This window comes from Dipodomys ordii, unplaced genomic scaffold, assembly GCF_000151885.1.
Source record: "Dipodomys ordii isolate 6190 unplaced genomic scaffold, Dord_2.0 Scaffold40, whole genome shotgun sequence".
NCBI lineage: Eukaryota > Metazoa > Chordata > Mammalia > Rodentia > Heteromyidae > Dipodomys > Dipodomys ordii.
This window is the reverse complement of record NW_012267256.1, coordinates 4072186-4094586: the sequence shown is the minus strand read 5'-3', so window position 1 is coordinate 4094586 and position 22401 is coordinate 4072186. Positions and strand designations below refer to the sequence as shown.

The 22401-nt window shown below is 40.8% G+C and overlaps 1 protein-coding gene across 1 annotated transcript in view; it reads right to left on the bottom strand.

Annotated features, from left to right (window-relative positions):
• Window positions 1-17474, bottom strand: part of Gnaq (guanine nucleotide binding protein (G protein), q polypeptide) — a 152055-nt gene extending 134581 nt beyond the window's left edge. Inside the window, exon 1 of the mRNA XM_013018459.1 lies at window positions 17295-17474. Coding sequence (XP_012873913.1) covers window positions 17295-17441 — 147 coding nt within the window. The 5' untranslated portion in view covers window positions 17442-17474. The remainder of the gene's footprint in view (window positions 1-17294) is intronic.
• Window positions 17475-22401: the final 4927 nt, after the last annotated feature.

Below are 22401 nucleotides of genomic sequence, written 5' to 3'. Positions count from 1 at the left end.
CCAAAAATGTTTAGCTAATGTCAGTTACACATCAGTAAAGTAGGTGAGGGGGCATTTTTGGTTTGGGTGCTGGGGATGGAATCCTGGGATGCGCATCCTATCACCCTCCCCAGGCCCAGTAAAGAAGGGAAAAACAACAAACCCTTGTTACTCTGTACAAGATGCTCTGGCCATGGTTGTGCATGTATGGCACCATTTAATCCGCACCCTATGAGTTAGGGGTTTATGGTCATCATTCCCCATTCATGGAGTAGAAAAGAGAAGCCCAGAGAACGTAACAGGCTTGCCCAAGCTCACAGCTATCGGTACTGGTGGTAAGGTCCAAATCCTGTGACAGAAACCCTGTCTGCATATTAGCTCCAGCACCAGCCTGGGGTCCCTGGCTGAGCCCACGGCCAGCTGCGGTTAGGGAAGGCCTTGCCTCCAAGCTGGTAGGGAAGGACAGGCAGCTGCCTGGGTGCTCCTGCTGTGCTCTTCTCATCCTCCAGCTCCCAGGGCAAAGGGCAAAGGACACATTTCTAAATTAGAAACTTCCTTAATTTGTGCATTTAGAGTAGAAGGAGGCATGCTACATAATTTTTTTTTGGGGGGGAGGAGGGGATTAAAATTTTCATAGTTAATCTAATATCTCCATTTCACAGAGTAAAAATTTATAAGAAGCTAAATTGGAATGCTGTAAAATTACTTAATGAGCTAAATTAATAGCTATTTCCTTCTAGAATACTAAGAACTCAATCACTTTAAAATTCTCATTATGCAAGATTTCACATGAACATGGAAGTTTGGAGAATAAAATAAATCACCAATAAATTCTTCAACAATCAGCCATACACCTTTACTTCCAGCACAATAGAGTCTGGGAAGAAGCACTGCAAATCAGAGTTCAGCCTAGACGCTAGCAAAAGCCTATCTCAAAAAGAAAAGCCAAACCACAACAATCACTGAGATTTTAGCATCCTGTATGATTTGCTTCCTTCATTTTACCATTTACTTATTCATTTATTTTTCTAAGTCACACATCTTGTGAGTCTTATTCGCTTCTCATTTCTAAAAATATTATACAACCACAATATTTTATATACAACCACAATATTGTCATTCCTAACAAAAGAAAGGGTAAGTTCTTAGCATCATGACTGTTCCATATTTAAATTTCACATCTATTTTACTCTATTTTTCTTTTACTTAATTTTTCAACAAATCAAGATCCAAACAAGGGGACACATATTACAGTTCCTTCCTGGCAGTTTTTTTGTTTTGTTTTGTTTTTTGCCAGTTGTGGGGTCTGGGCGCTGTCCCTCAGCTCTTCAGCTCAAGGCTAGCGCTCTATCACGTGGGCCACAGCACCACTTCCGGCTTTTTCTGCTTATGTGGTGCTGGGGAATCAAACCCAGGGCCTCATGCATGCAAGGCAAGCACTCTACCACTGAGCCATCTTCCCAGCCCCATCCTGGCAGTTTTTTTTTTTTTTTTGGGGGGGGGTCCGGTCATGGGGCCTGAAGTCTGGGCCTGGGCGCTGTCCCTCAGCTCTTCAGCTCAAGGCTAGCGCTCTACCACTTGAGCCACAGGGCCACTATCGGCTTTTTTCTTTTTGCTTATGTGGTGCTGAGGAATCGAACTCAGCTCTACCACTGAGCCACCTTCCCAGCCCCCCATCCTGGCAGTATTTAAACCTAAAATAACTGCTCCTTAAGTCCCTCTCTTTAATCATGCCATGAATCCATTGAGAAAATTATAACTTCATCACATAGCCGTTTCTTTTATGATTATTTTTAGATACTTGAATGAAGGAGTTACCAGTTAACAAAGCAGTTTATGAATACAATATCAATCAATATCATCCCTTTCAACGTTTTTACCCATCCCTCTCCTCTCTACTCCTTTCCCTCACTCTTCATAATTTTGCATGATGTATATTGGATTCTTGTCTGAACTTTCCCCCTCTTCATTCCTCTACCTTTTTCCCCTAACCCCATCTCACCCCTTTGGAGTACCTTCTTCCCAGTGTTTTACTTCATTCCATTTTGATTTGGGCTTCCTGAGGAATTACACTGAGTGCCCCCCTGCACTGACCATATTTCAGTTAATACACTGTACACACTTGCATACCACCCAGCTCATTTACTAAGGAGTTTGTGAGCTCAGTCTAGCTCCCACCTATAAGGGAAACATGGATCCTCTCTCTGGGCCTGACTTAATTAACACAATTCTTCCATGTGTTTCTGTTTCTTTACAAATGGCACAGTATCATCCTTTCTAATAGATGAGCAAAAATTTCCATTGTGTCTGTGTGCATTGTGCACACATGTCATTTTCTTGTGTGTGTGTATTATGCACACGTATCATTTTCTTGAGTGTACTGTGCATGCATATCATTTTCATGTGTGTATGTATTATGCACACATATCATTTTCTTGATAGACTCATCCACCAAGGGGCAGGGCATCTGGGCTGACCACACAGCCATTTCTATTCACGCCATACCCTTGATCATTTACTATGTACATCAGAACACAGTGGATCTGATCAATACCTTCCAGTTGTTGTTTTATTTTCTTCAAGAAGAAAGCACACATCATAGGGGCAAGCTGTGTTTTGTCTTCCAGAAGTTACGTACATTACTAAGGACTAAGCATGTCTGGTATTACAATGATACTTAATTACCAGGGGAAGCACACTGAGGCCTTATTTGAGACTGGCAGGAACCCAGCCAACCTCTCTATGCCCCGTTACAAAGGAGGCGCCTGAGCCGAACCTGGGTAATTCTTTCCAGAACAGAGCTGCCCTTTGTTAATTATGGAGTATGGGGAATTAGTAGGCAAACAGAAGACCGTGATGCAGGGGAAAATCAGTTTGCAGAATCTCAGAATGTGCTCAGCTCATTTTCTTTGTCTGAGGTTTTTAATTATTTATGATGAAGTTCTACTGCATGTTTTATAGTAATAATGAAGACAAAGTAACATGAAATCTCACTACAGCAGGACACAGCTATGAAATCTTTGCCACTGTGAGACGAGGGTAGGAGAGAGAGCCGGGGGGAGGGGAGGCGGGGGGGGGGGGGCCCAGCCAGTGTCGGTCAGGCCTATAGATATGAAGGCTGAGGGTTGGCCAACTCCGAATGGCAAATCCAATTTGGGCAGGGAAGCCACCAGCAGCAACAGGACTGTTTGGCTTTTCCGGTCTGCCCTCACTTCACTTGCTCTTGGGTACTGGACTTGTGCCAAGGACTGATGAGCCTCGGTCGCAGCCCTGGGCACGGCTTCCATGGCTATGTCCTTGACATTCTCTCATTGTGATCATCTCCTCTTTACACTATTGTTTTATATTCTATGAAGCAAAAAGGCAAAAGAGCGTGTGCGTGTGTGTGTGTGTGTGTGTGTGTGTGTGTGTGTGTGTAACCTTCTGTGGGGGGAAAGAAGCAATTGAAGATTTCTTTCACGTAGAACAAAAACAGCGAATGGTATTGAAGAATCCAATGGCTACCATGAGAAACTGTATTGAAAATTACCATAACCTTAGTCTATGGAAGTCTATGGAACAGAGACAACCTAGAGGCAACAACACATAACTCATAACCACTCTTAAATATCTGGAGCTCACTGGTTCTGTCACTAGATAATCCAGCCCATCCACCCTCTTTCTTGCCTATCTGCAGTCATCATCTGTATATTCATATTATTTAATGGTATTAATAGGTATAAGAATAGGACAAAGCCGGGCGCTGGTGGCTCATGCCTGTAATCCTAGCTACTCAGGAGGCTGAGATTTGAGGATCGCGGTTCAAAGCCAGCCCGGGCAGAAGAGACCGTGAGACTCCTATCTCCAATAAACCACCTGAAAACCGGAAGTGGCGCTGTGGCTCAAGTGGTAGAGTGCTCGCCTTGAGCTGAAGAGCTGAGGGACAGCACCCAGGCCCAGAGATCAAGCCCCAGGACCGACCAAAAAAAAAAAAAAGAATAGGACATACTTCCTATCATTCTTCAGTAGCTTATGAGCTCCTGGGTTAGTACCTGTGCTTCAGTGAGAAGTTTCAACACAGCTTTGTAAGTAAGTACTCAATAAACAGTATTAAAAAAAAAAAAAAGTTCTAGGGAGCCTCCCTATGCATGTCCGGTCCGCCGTCCCACAGTTTTGCTGGAATTTCTCCTCTAGTGTCACTTGGCTTACTCAGCACACTGTAATTCATCTATACCAAGCTAGCAATGCAGTAATGTAAGGCTTGACTTCCTAGTTACATAAGCATAACACATTGCTTGGCACACAGGTGCGCACTAAATACCTGGAAGGGATGAGTGAATGCGTGAGAGGGACAAGAAAACAAAGTTTATAGCACAAAAAAAGATGAATAAAACAAATCATTGTAACAATGAGGCACTATGTTGAAAATGAACCTTACAACTTGGGGGGAGAGGGAGGAGTTGGCGAGGTGGGGAAAGAAGGGATGGCAGGGGAAAAACAAAGGAGCGGGTACCAATGCTCGATAGGAAGTGTACTCACTACCTTACTCGTGTACTATAATCCCTCTGTATGGTATCTTTACAATAAAATTTTTTTTAAAAAAACGAAAAAAAAATACACACAAAAGAAATAGAATAAGCCATTATTCACAACTCATACATAACAGCTCTTATCTATTCTGCTTTCCTGCCTACTTATAAACATTTGTAATTTTTAATTTTTCCTTTATATATTTTTAAATGGGATTACATTATACATGATAGTTTGCAAGTTGCTTCTTTAAAGGGTAATGCATTTTCATGTATGACTTTGCAAACTGATACATCTAGTTCTACTTCTTTATTTCAACTTCACAGAAGTCTAGAACAGCTATATTGGAATTTAACTATTTCCTGATTAATATACATCTGGCTCTTTTCCAAGATTTCATTATTGTAGATGGTACTGTACCAAATCTCATGAATTTGTGTGTGTGTGTGTGTGTGTCCTGTATTTTTTTAACCAAGCTGAAAAAGAGAGAGAACAGTGAGCAAATACTCCCATCTTGCTAGATGAGAGGGACATATATAATCATGAAATTATATCCATGACTACAATGAACTGAAAGAACAGGGAGTTGAGTGACACAAGGGCCAACACAGGCAGAGCAGGGAAGGTTCAGCAGCAAAGATCAGCTGGCTAAGCTAGAAGAACACTGGCACAGAATGGGGCCTCTGCACTTCCCTGAGCCTTTCCGCTCTATAATTACTGAACAAACATGTACTGAGCATGGAATATGCACACGGAACAGTACTGGGTGCTGCCAACTTCAGAAGAGAGACCAACGAAAGCAGGTCCTATTCTCCTAGAGTTGACTCTGCAGGATAGAACTGCTAGAGGAAGAAGAGGACATAGTTTATGCTTTGTTACCTGCTGCCACTCTGCCCTCTTTGGGCTGTGCTCAGCCCTGTCAGAGTCCATTTTTCCACAGCACTAGCAGACTCCTCAAAGCTGTTTCTTGAATGAGATCCAAGAACCTTAAGACATAGCTCTTTCCGAATCCAGCCAGTAAACCTGGGGGTCTCTGAGGCATCCCAGACTACTGGGCTGAGATTGGCCAGAGGTCCCCAGACTGTGAGAGAACTGCATGTAGAAAGAGCTAGTACGAAGCTACCTTACTGCAATACAAGCATGCTGCTAAAATGAGATGCAAAGCCTATCCATTATTCATGTCACAGCTGTTCTCCATTACCATGGAAAACTGTGCACTAAGTGTAAGGCATCTCATCTCATTCACCACCTAGGAGGGCAGGCTAGTCACATGGACCTCTGGGTAGAGCCTGCACAGCGGCGCTGCTCAGCAGCTCTTTTACTCATCTCAGTTTGACTCCCTTTCCCCTCTTCTCAATTACTGCATCCCATAAGTTTCCTTTTCATTTCTTTCTACAATGCTGACCTCCATGACAACTGTCCTTTTTCTTGGCATATCCTAACTAGCTGTTCAGAAAATCAGTTGGGCGTGCCGGCTGAAAACTGCCTTCATCCCTGCCTCAACTTCAGTTCTTCTCGTTCCCAACCATTTTAAGGTTTTCAATGTTTTCCTTCTCCAGAGCTTCGATGTGGACTTTCTTAGTCTGCCAGCATCTTCCTTCTCTATCGCCAAATTTCCACTGACCCACAAACACATTCAAGTCTCTGCTTGTGTTCAAAAAGACAAAGAGAATCGATAAGGAAAATAATCAAATGACGCCCTAGATTCCCACTCTGGCTTCCCCTCGCGCTGCCGTGTTCCTCCACTCCCACCCTTCCCTTCCACTCTGGATCTTTAGGCCGGGTTGGGCCATTTGTTTCCCAAGTACAGGACTGAACACACTCTAAAAACATTCTAACAACACAAACCAGCGGCCGTCAACTCCTCCTGACCGAAAGCCCCTGGGGCCTCACTGAACAGAACCAGCCTAGGAGGATGGACTCCGAGGCTTCCTCATGCTGCTCCTACATCTCCACTTCCCAGCCCAAACCAAACCTGCTCTGCCCTGTGGACTTCCACATCCCGAAGGACTCGGCTAGCCGGGGAACTGCCCTGACTCCCTCTGTATCGGGCACAATGTTTGTATCCCTTACAGAATGGCAAACGAAACCTAAATATATAGACATATAACTTGGGCAGAGGATGTCAGCTCAGTGGTAGAGCCCATTTCAAGCCTGTGTGATGAGGCTCTGAGTTTTAAGCCCCAAAAGGGGGGATAGAAGCAAACAAGTAAGCCCATCTGTCGGTTGGGGTATTTGTTTGCTGTCTGCTTGTTATCATAATTAGTTAATTTCCAAATATTCTTTAATTGATGAAAATATCACCTTTTCAGACTTGTAGTATATGTTTGTTTCAAAAAAAATGTACTTTTCAGTACTCAATACTATGACCTTGGCGACTAACATTAGCATCCTCCTTAACATAATTCTCATTCTTACTACTGGATTGCACGATAAAATCTTGTTGCACAAACAAAGTTGAGAACAATTTCTTAATGGATTCTGATGAGATATTTAGTCTGACATGATACATCAGCTAAAATGTTTACGTTTAATTATAAGAAAAAATAATGAAAATAGAAGTAATTTTAATAAAATCAATAATCCCAAAGTATTATCTTTGCTGAGTTCTGAACCTAGATCTCTAAACATGATTAACAAAAACACTGATGAAGCCAGGCACTGGTGGCTCACACCTATAAGCTACTATTCAGGAGGCTGAGAAGATCTCAGGATCCCAGTTCAAAGCCAGCCCTGATAGGAAAGTCCAAGAGACTCTTATGTCCAATTAACTACTAGAAAACTGCAAGTGCTGCTGTGGCTCAAAGTGGTAGAACACTCACCTTGAGTAGAAAGAGCTCAGGGACAGTGCCCAGGCCCAGAGTTCAAACCCCACAACCAACAACAATAACAATAAAAAAATTAAATTAAAAACCCAAAACACCGACAAACGATGAACATCTACTGACTTGGGGAAAACAAGCAGGATAAACTTGAATAAAGACTGTAAAATGTTACCCAGTCTAGCCCACAAGGTACAAAAGTGCTTCTTTACAAGGAGTCACATTCGCTTAGTTACCCTATTACGGCCTTCTTTTCTTCACTTACATAAAATCTTGGAGCTTCTGCTTTCATTATTTTGCAATTTGGCCCAGGTCACTGGAGAAAGTAAAACTAGTTACTACCACTAATCTCCAGGCAGACATATGGTCTGCAGGTAAAAACAAGCAGGAAAGGAATCAGGAAGCAGTGGACAGTATCTCAGCAAACTGGAACAGGGGCTAGAAAGTTCCATGACCATGCAGGTCTGAGGTCAAAAGGAAAGGGGCCAACCAACAGTAGGAGGACCAGGAACTTCTGGATGCGAATCCAGACACCGAAGACTGATGTCTGAGAAGCCAACCCTGTATATGCAGATGTGACCACAGGACTCCAGCCACAAAGCTCACAGAGCTCTGAGGCCGCCTAAAGAAAACCTGCACCTCAGAGGTTATCTGTAGATAACTATGACCACTCTGCCCTCCAGTGTTATTTTGCCTTGTAAAGTCTCGATTTCCTTTCACCAAGAAAGAAAATGGTAGCTCGAGGGTAAGGAATTGAATAAAATACGCTCCTCCCCAGAGGCTAACGGTGACTCTGGCGCTCAGACTCCACCTGGTTTTGAGGCAGCCAATGACAGAGATGGGAAAGGCAATGATTTCTGACGTTGGCCTTTCCAGTCCAAATCTAGCATTACAGCATAAATGAATGTGCCTTGTAGTATTTATTTTTAAGGAGTGAAAACAACGTATAAAAATGATTTGGCACTTTTCTAAGTAACTGCATGCAGCACTAGGGTTGCGTGCAACTTCTGAATGGTCAACTAAAAGCTTGTATCTCTGCTTCTTCACACCTACAGCCAAACTTCCCACCAAACAGAGCCAAACACACCACACCTTGTTAAATCATTTCAAGTGGAAGTCAAATTGTAAATGTCCTTATAAGGACAGAGATCAGATTTTTTTTTTAATTTTTCAAATTTAGGTAGTTTGGTTTTTCAGCAAGCCAGGTCAGACCTGCTGATCAAAATGAAGCCAATTTACTTTGCCTGAGAAGAATATTCTCTCAGACTGAGTTTGTGGGAAATTAATGATATATGCTGCTTCTACATGCATAAGAAGCTTGGCATACTTTGGTGTTCAGTTTAGCCAACAGCTGACTACAGAGACCATAAAAAAATTAATTTCTAGAAAAGAAAGGGGTCTGGGCGGTAGAGTTGATATAAATTTATACTTACTTACGTTGTAAGAACAAGGTTTACAACAGTTAGTGTTTAGGTTAAATACTTCGCAGTTCTCTGGGGATAAGTCAAAGTGGTGCAACCTAACTTTCTTCATGACTTCAGGCAGCATTGCAAACAGGACCTCTGCCCAAGCATCTAGACTGTACACAGGCACGTTTCAACGAGAAAAACTCACAAATAAAATCACACCCACAACCGTAAGGAAGTGAAATGTAAAATCAGATAAGCGATAAAGCAGTGGCCTCTCAGTAGAACATTTTCAGTATGTCTGTGGTTTTCTATTGTTCAAGAAAAGAAAACTACTTTCTCTCACTTCCTTATCTGTGTTCAAAAGTAAAGAATAGCCCTTGTTTCAAGTGCTTATTCTCTAGAAGGAAAAAAAGATATAGTCAGAAATTAAGGACGATAAGGCCAAAAGTTCCTCATTTACTGAACACAGAACTTTGGCTATTCATATCAAGTAGTGGAGATTTAGAACCTTCATAATAGTTCCACTAACAAGAACCATTACAATTATCTGTACTGCAATTATAGAAGAATTGCCCGTATTTACAGACAGAATCGCGCCTATGAGGAGCCCTTTTCCATCAGCAGCAAAGATGTGCTGTGGATTCAGGTATGTGCATAGCAACCAGGCCTCACTCCTACCTCCTGAGAGCTAAGCCTTGGGCCTACGAAAAATCTGTTCAGTCCCTGTACACAGAAAAAGTTTCACAATTCCTCTTTTGGCTGGTAACATCAGTAAATATCCTTTCCACATTAGTTGGGGTGGCTTCGGTTACCTCCCCAAGATATCTATATGTGGGTGTCCCAGATGCCGAAGGTGTCTGCGAAGTCAAGCATAGGTGCTGCCAAGAACTAAGAAGTTCAACTCTCGTTTTTAAATCTTGCCTCATAAACTTACAGATTGAGTGGCTTGATGGTAGACCAGTGTTCATCTGCAAAATTAATATTCTACTACCTTCCTCACACCTTTGGGTAACACTGAAGGAAAATCCTGATACTGGGCTAAGTCTGAAAGTGCTCTTTCTGCCTTTTTCTTCCTTCCCCTCCTTCCTTTTTCATTAGTGGACTTACTGCTCCCTCCTAACTTGAAAAACCTGGAGACAGATGGCCTGTCAGTACAAGCTCATGCTCCGTGTCCTCAGCATTAGCCACAGTCCACGAGCTCCTTCAGGTCTCTACCTTCAATTACATTCTAGACATTGGGTTCTACACCAAAAGCTACTCTACTGTTTCTAAGAAAATACTGCTGTTCCTGATAAGTGGAAACCTATGTCTCATACTTGGATTCTACCTCTTCTGTATCTGCAAACACTTAGCGATTTCCCCTCAAATACTGGTCGTTACCCAAAGGCCTGTACAGAACTCCTAAACCAGCCCTTTTCAGCCATCATTTATTTAGTGGCTAGTCACTGTACTGCCGCTGATGTTACTGAAGGTCTGCATCGTCATTTTCTCAGTAAGGCTCACAGCAGCTATGGAAAGTGAGTGTCACTGCACCAGCGCTACTGTTCAGATAAGGAAGGCATGGTGTAGAAAGTTGAAGTAACGTGCTTGGTGTCTTATGGCAGAAATCTTCGGGTCAGCCCACTGCTGACTTCACATTGCCTGTGAAGAGAGATGAATTGTACTCCAGGCAGATGCAGAATCACCCTGTTAAAAAAGCAGAATCCCGGGCCAAGCTCTGATCCACTGAAATATGCATTTTAATAAGACCTCCCCACCTCCAAGTGATTTGTTCCCACATGAAAGATTCAGAAGCAGTGTTCTGAAATTCAAAATCAGTGTACCCAACTTCACATTAGGTTGGATGACTCAAAGCTGCCACTGGACTGCACAGAACCTTCTCTGCAGACAGGAGTTAAAGAAAAGATGGTGTACAAAGTCACCCCTTCCTCCAGATACCACCTTGCCCCACTGCTGGGCACAAACGATACAAGTTCCACAGCGACCATGTGCAAAGTATGCAATGTTGGCCATTCTACACCAATCCTACCTACCTGAAAGTGAAGGGGTGTCTGCATTCTGACATTGTCCCAGGCCAAAATGTGCTATGGGCAAAATTCCTAAAACTGTGGATGGCGTAGAGAACACTAAAATTCCTATAGAGACGTGGAATACACGATCAAGATCAGTGGAAAGACAGTTGAATTCAAAAGCATTTTACCACCGACTTTAGTGAGGATTTGGCTGGAATTACAAACAGCTACAAGCCCTCATCTCATTGCCTTTAGAAGTCAGGAAGTAAAATAGAAAAGAAAGGTCAGGAGACCAAAAGCTAGACGGTGTCCTCAAAAACACATAAAGACTGTTCACCTTCAGGGTGGACGCCCCTCATAGATAGCTGTCTTCAAGGGCTTTTCACTACATACCAGACTGGCCAATGTCTAAGACACTAGGTATAGTCTTTCAAACTCCAAACACTATATACTTTTTTTACCACTAAGGAAATGGGCCTTCTGAAAGAGGCAGAAAACCTCCTAACCAGGCTACAACTATTGTGAAACTCCGTGTGGTTATCAAGTTTCTCAGCAGTAAGTGGCTTTTCATTTTAAAAAAATACAAGATTGTAAGAAAATTGCATAATTGTCTTACAAAATAGTGGTGGCAAGAACTTAAAGGTATCTTCTTAGTAAGTTCATTTTAAGAAACATAAAATTAGGAAACTACAAACTTAAGACTGCTATGAATTAAAATTAATGATCAACCTTTAATGACAGCCTTTATTTCCCTTAGGAAGAAAGCATCATATCATAATGTGACACCAACTTATTTTTAAATACATCTCCTAGCTGATATTCATATTTGGATAAATACATAAGTATGAAAGTCACGCGTACATCTACAACACATTATGTTAAAACATGGTTATTTAATAGCACGACTTCCCAAGGAGAGAGATCTTTGTTAAGAGCTAGGGAAGGTTCTAAACTCCTAGTAAAGTCTTGAGCTGACACCGGATCTTGACCTATGTAATAAATGACAAAATGACACAACTGACTTTTATAGAGTGAAACATGCTTGACTTTGAATTTTACAACATAAAGCTATAATAAGTGAAACTAAGAAACATGATTAAGATTGTTTTCTCTTTTGAAACTGAACGTTGATTTTTTTTTATTATAGAGATCAATGTGAAAAGAAAAATATTCATTGTGGAAAAAACTCAATATAACTGAGAAACAAGGGAAAAAATGGTGGTGAAGAATACATAACACTAGTTACTCAAAAGATACACAGTATTTTGATAAGCCAAACTGTTGCTTTACCAAATACTAGCAAGCCCTACACTAGCTTTCTACAACAGCAGTGCGTCTGTCCAGCACCGAACGACTCCTCAGCAGGAGCATGAGAAGGGAAAGTGCGAGTGTCTCTCAGACCCTTGCTCCATCTTCAATAAGCCTTCACTTCTCTTGGTTTCAATAAGTATATTCTGTTTCACTAATTGAAAATACATGCAGTGTCTTAAAATTAAAGAGGAAAATCATGCATTAGTTGGTTTTAAAGAACAAGGAAACTATTCATCTGATGTTCTGCCCAAAGTTAACCAAGAACAGCCACATGACCAGTTTCACAACTTACAACAAAAACGTGTTGAACTATACCACATGTGTTCCAGACAGGCCGTCCTGTCCCTAGCCATCTTGCTCAGGTCAGTGCAACGAGTGACAGCAGTTAGAAGACAAGTTGCTAAAATAGAGGGTTTTTTGTGTATTTGGTCATGTCAGCAAAAATCCTATGAGAGATTATTGTTGTGTTTTGCTTTTTAAAATCAGCCACATAGATTTCTGTTGACCAAAAGATAGAAGGTACTTAGTATATCACAGTTAAATGATTACATGAAAGAGCATTATCTCCAGTTAAGAATGGAAAACATTTGATTAAATTCTTTCAGGGATTGTAATCTCCACTATTTTGTATATGAAGAGCTGAATTCAGACTGATTAATATGCTCAGTATCAAATGGTATTTCTGTTGTACAATTAAGTGTTGTATCAAGTTGTGTGGCACTCCAACAATTGTGATCTGATGTAGTGTACCACATTACACTGTTTAAACAAAGCTATGACAAAGTATACAAATGTGCATCTGGTCATTCATTCAGTAGAGTAGAACGCTGTGTCAGGTAACAATAAAGCCCCAATGTGGACACTCAAGTGTCAGTCGAGTCCTCTACGTGCGCGACGGCAAGAATGCTGGTCTTCTCCCATCAGCTTTACTCCATACCAAGAAGTGCAGGGCAATAGGCAAAGCTCATTGCTAATCAACAAGACCACCAGACCTGAGTCTGTGCATACAGTGTGTATACACATAGCATTTCCTAGTTCTCAAACCGAGCTGCTTCCCATTACCTGCCTCTCACACACACACATATAGCTTCTACACAGACTCAAAAAATTCTAGTAATAAAAAAGCAAAACCATCTTTCATTGCCTTCTTAGGTGAGCTTTAGCTCTCACATCACATGAGCTGCCTAAAAGCTATTTCCACACAGGAGATCACACGGTGAGGAAAGAAAATCCAGGTACCCTTGCTATTCTGGACAGTGAAGACGGCAAACAGGAAGGATCCTGGTGCCAAGTCAGCCAAATTGGGGCAATGCAGACCAATGTCAGCCCAGCCCAAAAGGAATTTTCAGATCCGCAGGGCACTTAGAGGCCAGTTTCTTCTCTTGTACGGGAAGGGTTATTGTGAGAAAAAAACAGTCTCCATGAACAATAATGAAGCCATACAGCAGCTCTATTGCCCTTCATAAATGAGGTAAGTGATTTCTCAATGTCATGTCATTAATCCAGGAAAAAGAAGGCCTTGTGCCAGAGCTATGTAGTTAAGATAGCCTAAATACAAAAGCCGTCTGAGGCTTCAAGAAAAGGGAAGATGTTTGTATTACAGAAAACAATGAAAATTGTTTGTATTTACCCTGGGAAATCAACCTACTAGTCAAATTGTTCTTCCTGGAAAGAACCTTTAAATATAAGGGTATTTAATGAGAATAAATTCAGTTCGTATGAAGTCTTAGAGCAGAAATCCAAAACTGAACGACTTCTGCTCAAAATGAGAAAGAAAAAAGCAGAGTCATTAATGTAGTTGGTTATGAAAAGTCCCTTCATTCCTTTACTATTTGTTTTAAAAATCTGGAAAATGCTCAAAGATTTGCAGAATCAGTAGAGAAGCTGCCTATGGTCCTGAGCAGCCAGCAATGCAATTAAAATCATGGCCCCAACAACCACATGAAGCCTCATCTGAACCACTAAGGAACCCCTTAAGAGATGTGAATAGTGTAATTACTTCTGCAATTTAGATGGAAAGAAAGAAAAATCTTCCTCTGGGCTTGAGACTATTGTTCAAAAGAATCTGTTGTTTATTGTCCTTTTTAAAAATTTTCTAGAACAGATAAAGTTCAATAAAAGTAGAAACAATTTTTAAATTGTAACAACATAATTTTAGCCACAATTTTCTTTTTGGTAGAGTTTTGGAACAGAAGTATCAGCGTGAGGAAAACTAGTATGGAAAGGATTTCAGAAGCTGTCTCATCTATCCCTTACTTTATTTTAGCAAAATTGCTTTAAAGAATTTCACATGTTAAAAATACATTCTATTTTTGAGTACATCCAGATAAGGAGTTTTTCCTACCTTCCCTGGTATCCCACTTCAATGACTGCCCCTCTGAGGAAACTTTTCCTTAGCTACTTCTTAAATTCAGTCATGTAGTTTTAAGTTATTTTCTTTTTGTTCTATTATTAATAAAGATGAAAGGTGACAATTCATCTTATGATAACTTTCAAACTTTTAAAAATCATTTATAAGATATTGTCACGTATTATCTACTTAACTCTTAAAACAACCCTGATTTTGGTATTTTTTTCCGTGTGTGTGTGAACTTTTAAAAATCATTTATAAGATATTGTCACGTATTATCTACTTAACTCTTAAAACAACCCTGATTTTGGGTTTTTTTCTGCGAGCTGAGGGACAGTGCCCAGGCCCAGAGTTCAGGCCCACAACCGGACCCCCCACCCCCCCCAAAAAAAACCAACCCTGATATTGGTTTGGTTTTTTTTTCTCGTGTGTGTGTGTGTATGTGTGTGTGTGTGTGTGTGTGCGCGTGTGTGTGTGTGTGTGTGTGTGTTCTACTTAACTCTTAAAACAACCCTGATTTCGGTTTGGTTTTTTGTGTGTGTGCATGTGTGTGTTTGTCCTGGGCTTGAACTCAGGGCTCTAGGCAAGCTTTATCTCTCAATGCTAGCACTCTACCACTTGAGCCACAGCTCCACTTCCAGATTTTTGGTGGTTAATTGGAGATAAGAGTTTCATGGACTTTCCTGCCCCGGTTCCCTTCATATTGCAATCCTTAGATCTCCACCTCCTGACACCCAGTAACAACCCTATTTTTATTTACCCCATTCTACAGATGATGAAATTTAGGCTAAGAGTGTAAAAAAAAATAAAAAATAAGGTTTAGGTAAGAAATGTGACAACATAAAGGTTACTCAGAAATTCAGTGCTTGGGTTCTAACTCAGTTATATACTTCATACATGACTGTATGGGAAGGTGGCTCAGTGGTAGAGCGCTAGAGCGCTTGCCTTGCATGCATGAGGCCCTGGGTTCAATTCCCCAGCACCATATAAGCAAAAAAGAAAAAAAGCCGGAAGTGGTGCTGTGTCTCAAGTGGTAGAGAGCTAGCCTTGAGCTGAAGAGCTGAGGGACAGCGTCCAGGCCCAGAGTTCAGGCCCCATGACCGGACCCCAAAAATAAATAAATAAATAAATCACGTCCTTTAATTTTCTTCGCCCTAGAATAAAACAAGGTATTGTAGGACTAATGTTATGTAAATGTGGAGTACTTACTTCTATAGAGTATTCACATGTCACTTTATGTTATAAATGGTGTGTTTTTGCCTTAGAGATTCGTGTTTTATTCCAGCATCATTACCCTCTTTCTATTAACTGTACCCAGATTTTCCCCAGGGACTGTCAATCACATTGTTTCGTCTGCCCCAGTCTAAAGAGCTAGCTGGCCTAGACTCCAGGCTAGGCGGGATACACTTTTTCCCAGGAACTTGACTGTTAAGTGAATGACAGAAGACTGATACTGAAATTGGTCAGAGTTCATATTCTCACAGACCTGGTTTCAAAGAGACAGTCCTTCAACTTCTCCTCGGTTCTCTGTGTGAACTCATATTCTCATAAATTCTCTCCCTACTTAAAAGTTAGCTTTCATTGGCTTAGGTTGTTCACAAGCAAAGAATTCTGGCTGATAGACTTCTGAGGACAGAATCCTGAGGCCCACAGCCTGAGGGAAGAAGGGAGTCTCAGGATCAAGGTTTAAAACCAGCCCAGGCAGAAAGTCCATGAGGCTCTTAACAACAATCAATCACCGAGAAAGTGAGACGTGAAGCTGTGCACTAGCCTTAAACACAGAAGCCCAGGCCCTGAGTTCAAACCCCAGGATTGGCAGGTGTGTACACACACATACACACACATAGCACAAACGTGCTAGAAAAGATTTCAGGTATAAATGCAGTATTTTGACAACAAATGGGCCAAGCTCAGCACTCACACTGCAAAGCCCTAAGGCAGCAAAGATTGAGCTAGCTGAGGAAAGTGTATTGGTTGTATGCAGATCAAGGGAAAGGGAAGAAGGCTCTAAAGACATTCTTACAAACTGCAAATAAATTTCCCTTCCCTCAGGCTGTGGGCCTCAGAAATGGCAGTCAAGCCAGCTTTTTGGAGAGCACCAGCAGCACAAATTCTAACAGAAAACCACCCTCTCTCAGATGCCCGAGCCTTGTTTGGTACCTTATCTCTGCAATACTATGGGAGCAAGCAATTACAATTCTGATTCCACTTGGTGAGGAATAGAAGTAGCTTTCTATTTCAATTATGAAATAGAAAATAGTAGTTTTTCACTTCAACTCATAGTTGAATAAAATCAACTGAGTTTACTTATTTTCTGAAAGTCTAGAATTTAGATGATTTTTCCCTAATAATTTCCCAAGTGACTTTATAAGCTTCTATTACACTTTAACACAACTGCAACAAAACAAGTTGGAAGGGTTATTGGAAGTGACAGATGGGATGATTTTGACATAAAATGAAGCCTGTGGCTCTACTGAAGGAAGTCACGAAATTCAAAATTAAACCAGACAGAACAGACTGAGGGGTGGTATGTTCCTCTTTCAATGAAGTACAAGACTGCAAGCGCTCTGAATTTGTGCACTACGGCCAATTTGTTTGGTTCTTAGAAACTATGCTCTTAATACAATATGCAATATCCTCTAAATTTTAAATCTCTGTATTTTCATTATTTAACATCCACTTATGTCTTCCAATGACATCACTAAAACACAATTCCAAATTTTTATAGGTATAACTTGGGTTTCTTATAAACCTATGCTTGTCCATTGAAAAATCTATTCGTGAGGAAATGAAATAAATTTCCAATACCCACGGTGCATTCCAGACACGTTGAGAGAGTACTCATATGGCCATGTAACTGCAGGCTGCTCTGCCAGCTGTGGGCACGGGGCGTCCCGCCTACCTTATTGTGCTCGTACTTGTACGGGATCTTCAGGGTGTCCATGGCTCTGATCATGGCCTGCATGGCTGTGAAGATGTTCTGATACACCAGCTTGGTGAAGCCCCTTTTGTCTTCATCCGAGTATCCTGACCCATGGATGATCCTCATCTGCTTGATAAAGGTACTCTTGCCACTCTCTCCTGTCCCTGAAATACAGACAACAGCGGCACATCAGACCACAGCACTTTCCTAGTCTCCCAGATACCCACCCTGGACAGCAGCTTAGACCTCATGTTCCCAAAAGGCCCGACGAGAGCAGAATCACTGCAAGTGGAAATGTCTGTCACTTGGCAAAACGAGATGACCAAGAGTCTGTTTCAAAGGCAGGTGAGCTTAAAAAAAACACCAACAACAAGACAAAACCTTGTAACTAACTTGGAAGCCATTCACCATGCAACTCTGACAGTGATTTGGAGCCTTGTATTGTGTAAGAAACATTAGCAACAGCATCTTTTGAAAATAATACAAACTTGATGCAGCCCTTTCTCAAGGCAATGTTTAAAATATTTCCAGGACTCTGGATTGCTTGGTTTGGATTTGGAAATGACAACACACTTAACACAGATGCTACTCAGAGAGATACAAGGGAGGGGGGGAGAGGGACAAAAGAATTTCTAGGTATTTTCTCTAGTTTTGAAATAAGATAAGAAAAGCACAGTATTCGGATAAAACAAGAACAAAAGCCATCTTTCTAGACAGCAGGCATTCATTGTAGTTATTTCTATGGGGCCCTAGTTAAATTATTCCAAAGAATAACCAGATTAGGAGAGCTCGAGACGCTTTCCTCTGACCATGAGTAATAACACAACACAAAAATGTATTGTTGTTAACATTTTTTTCTTCGATTCTGTCTCCTTTTTCCCATTGTCAGTATTCCTTCTGTTACCATGGCCTGAAGATAGTTCCTAACAAGAGCTATAGTTGCCAATTAGAAGATGAAGAAACAAGATCATTTCACTGAATGTCATTAAACACATTTCTTCTACAATCTAAAACTACATATCTAAACTCATTTTTCTAAATGGAACTGGCCTTTTCGCTGTTCTTTCTCATTCCCTTTCAAATTTCCTTATGATTTCTAAAACAAATGCTTTTGCCTTTCCCCAACAATATGAAGAAAATAAAAATGCCAAGTTGAATGTTGACAATGGAAGAAAAAATGAAAAATGGTCTTCCTTTTCTCCCTACAAGGCTGGGAGAAAAGAAGAAAGGAAGAAGGAAAAGGAGAGAGAATCAAAAGCTAGAAATACAACATCTGTCCTACCTTCATTTTGTTTTTCTGATGGTTGGATTTCATTACTATCTTTATAAACAATCACTAACAATTCAAGTAAGAGCTGCAGTTTTCACTTAAATGACTGCAGATGGCTTGGTAAACAGAGGCCCTCAGTCACAAGGAAGGCTGGTTCCTAATCCCAGTATCCTATAGCAAGTAAATCTTCTATAATTTTCCTGACTTTTTAATAGGATAATCTGGAATTCCTTCAAATATTAATGCAACATGGAAATGTGAATGCTGTAGCCTGCTTTAATAAGATTAATCTGAAGACAGGAGTTTTAAATGAATTTTTTATAACCCCATCTACGAATACCAGAAAAACACCTAAAATGTTTGAGAGGTAGCATCTCCAGCAGAAATAAAGCTATAGTGATTTGTTTTGTGTTCTCTGTGTGTGTGTGTGTGTGTGTGTGTATGTATGTTTTTGCCTGTCATGGGCATTTCTTTTTAAACTGTTAGAAAACATATTAAACACTCATATACACACAAACACATAAACACACTTTCACACAATCTGACATTCAATTTCAGGCTTCCTTTGCCAAGATCTTTTCAATACAACAGAACTCCCACAGAGAGGGTCTGCCATAGAATCATACTTAAATATCCAATTCACATGAAGCACCTACACGGTTATACTGATAGTTCTGCCTATTTGCTTGTTATAATCTGCAAACAGCTGTGTGAAAAATGACTTTCAATCCAATTATCCATTATCTTCCTAATGGAGACGAACTGACGTTTCCTACTGAAAACCATCGTGGACTCGCTGGTTCTTCTCTTGCATCTGAACTGTCTTGGCTACTGTCTTCTCAAAAGGGCTGGCACGGACAACTCACGAGGCACAAGCAATCCTTGATACCCTAAAAATGTCAACTACTGCTGTCACCTCTGTTACTTCATTTTCATACTAATGCCCTGGGAACCAATGACTGAATCTACCAGGAACTCCTGGCTCATTCTCTTGACCCTAAAAGAAAGGTAAAAAGTAGATCTTCTTAGGACCTCTCACAAGCTAAAGAAGGTTCATACCACTTCCACTTTTCTTTAGGTTCCAAAGAAGAAGAACTGCCAGAAAATGTTAGCAACCCTAGTATTTAAGATGCACACTGAACACAGTCATTTCATCATGTTAGGGGTCTTTCATGACCGTACTGGGAAATAGTATCAAGCCATCAATGAATTTCCTCAATGAATGCCAAATCTGAGACCAAGTGTCTCTACCCTGCCATCTTAGATGGTCCGCACCTTCAGCTAAAGAACAGACAAAACCCAAGTCTCCTGGTGCTGAATGAAAATTCAAGTGCCTCTGCTTCTAGAACTACATATTGGCAATGGGTACCATGCATGAAACAAGTAAATAATAGCCTGACTACTGTTGTAACTTCAGAGACCAGGAAAAACCTTTCTAAAGAAGGTGCACTGAAGCTAATATCTGAATATTCAAGATCCAGGCACAAGACCATTAGAAACAGCATTCCAGCCCATGGAGACTGAGATGGGAAGGCACTTGAGAAGGTTAGAGATGCAACAAGAGAGCCAGTGCAGCCAAGGAAGGCATGGCAGGTGGTGGGTAGGTGAGAAGTAAAATCAGAGGCAACAGCTGTAGAGACTGGAGCCACTCACACAGAGCTCTGGAGTTCGGAAAACAAGGTCAGATTTCATTCTAAGTGTGACAGACAGCTCTGGAAAGTTAACCTCAAAAATGCTGTGGTTTGATTTACACTAAAGAAGGAACAGGTAATAGAGATAAGTTAGAAGAGTATTCCAATAATCCAAACAAAAGACAATGGTAATTTAGAACAGGATGGCAGCAGGATAGAGAAGAGATATACTCTAGATTAGAGATAGGTAAGGTGTTGGTTAAGGTGCGGAAATGGAATTGGAGAGATACCCCAGTTTCTGGCCTGGATAACTCGAAGGAGGTCCTGCATTCTTGATTAAAGAAGGCTAAAAAGAGTTTGGGGGAAAGAGTAGACTCAGTATTCATTTCAACAAAAAGCCCTTCCTATGTGCCCTTAAGATTCAAAGCATTGATGCAGAAGATACTCATGACCTACAGGATGTGATTTATGACCTACATTCTTGAACAGAGACAAGGACATGCCCAAGACTGAGCTCCTTATGCTAATGGATGAGTCATGCCACGGCTATAATTTCGCTTCCTCTGAGATAAATATCCTTAGTTATAGAAATCATGGGTTTTAGTCTCTCAGTTACATGCACACACATTTATTTATAAAGTGGCACCACTGCAATTTACACACTTCTTTAGATAAAACTGGGACTTTACAACATTATTTGGAATGCATGAAGATATCATAAAATATCAAGTCACAATAACAACTATATTTTAAGAAAAAGGAACCCTCCAGACTAAATACCCACCCACAGAACTTAACATTGATTTTTTTTACAGATAATTAAAAAAAAAACACGAATGCATGCAATTCAGATTTTTTAGGTTACACATAAACGGAATGCTTTTTAAATGCAGTGGGTGGAAAATGACGAGAAACACTTTGGAAAAACACTATAGTTCTCATTACAAACGTCCCCAGGATAGAACGACTCATGTGGCCCTCCCCCAAAAATAGCCAATTGCATTTGTAAGCACAGAAGGGGGCTGGAGCCAGTCGGAATGGCCTTTTCCACCATACCTCCCATGCTCCCACGCCCGGTAACATCCACAGGCAGGTGTGCACACAGGATGCGCAGCGGCTGGAGCAGCCGGGTTCACACGGCTTCTGAGAGCTAAGGGAACAGATCTGGGTCACAACCTCAAGGATTCTCTCCAACTTTCAGACTGCAGATAGTGATTTTCCTTCTCTGTACATTGCTATGTAACCATAAACTCCATCAGTTATATTTCTCATGTGGTAAGAAACCCTTCATTCATTATTTACTGCCTACTCAAATATTAATTCATATGAACTGACTAAAAATTACGTTACTTTTCTTCCATAACTATGTGGTTCTTCACTTTGAGCTTGCGTAAATATTAGCTTCTGAGCCAATTTATAGAAGCAATTATCTGAGGTATCTCACAAAACATATGGGTGTTCAGATGGCAGAAGGTAGTGTGTTCTTTTGAGCCCCCAAAATTTCAAACAATGACACCAAGAATCATAGGAAGGATTTGTGTATGACTCAAGTCTATTTGTAGGTATACGGTTATGAAAGAATCTGGAAGATACAACCCACTATGGAAAACAAAGGCTGCTAAATTTCCTATGGAAATTTAATCAGGTCTTTTAGAAGTGCATTATTCATTGGCATGTGAGATTCAGTTAAAATGAAAAAAGCCAGGCACAGTGGTATATACCTGTAATACCAACACTTACTAAGAGGGACAGGACGGAAGATCATGAATACAAGGCCATACTGAGCTACATAGCTACACACACACACAAAAAAAAGCTAAACTTTGAGAAAAGTTTCTTTCCTTTTATCTAAAGAATCAAAAAGAGCTCTAGGAGCTATGTCTAATGCCTAGAATCCTAGCTACTCAAGAAAAACAGATCTGAGGATTGACGTTAAAAGCCAGCTTGGGCATACAAATTTTTGAGATTTTTATCTCGTATTAACCAATAAATAAATAAATCAGAGGTTCAACTGAAGTATCAGCCACAAAGCCAAGCAAGAGGATCTGAGTTCAAATGCCAGTATCAGCACAAAACAAATGAAGGAAAGGGCAGAAGAGAAAGAAAAAGTATGGTTAGAATATACATGTGTGTGCATAATTTCATGTATCGTTTATGTTTTGACATTCTCTCCAGAAGAAATGTT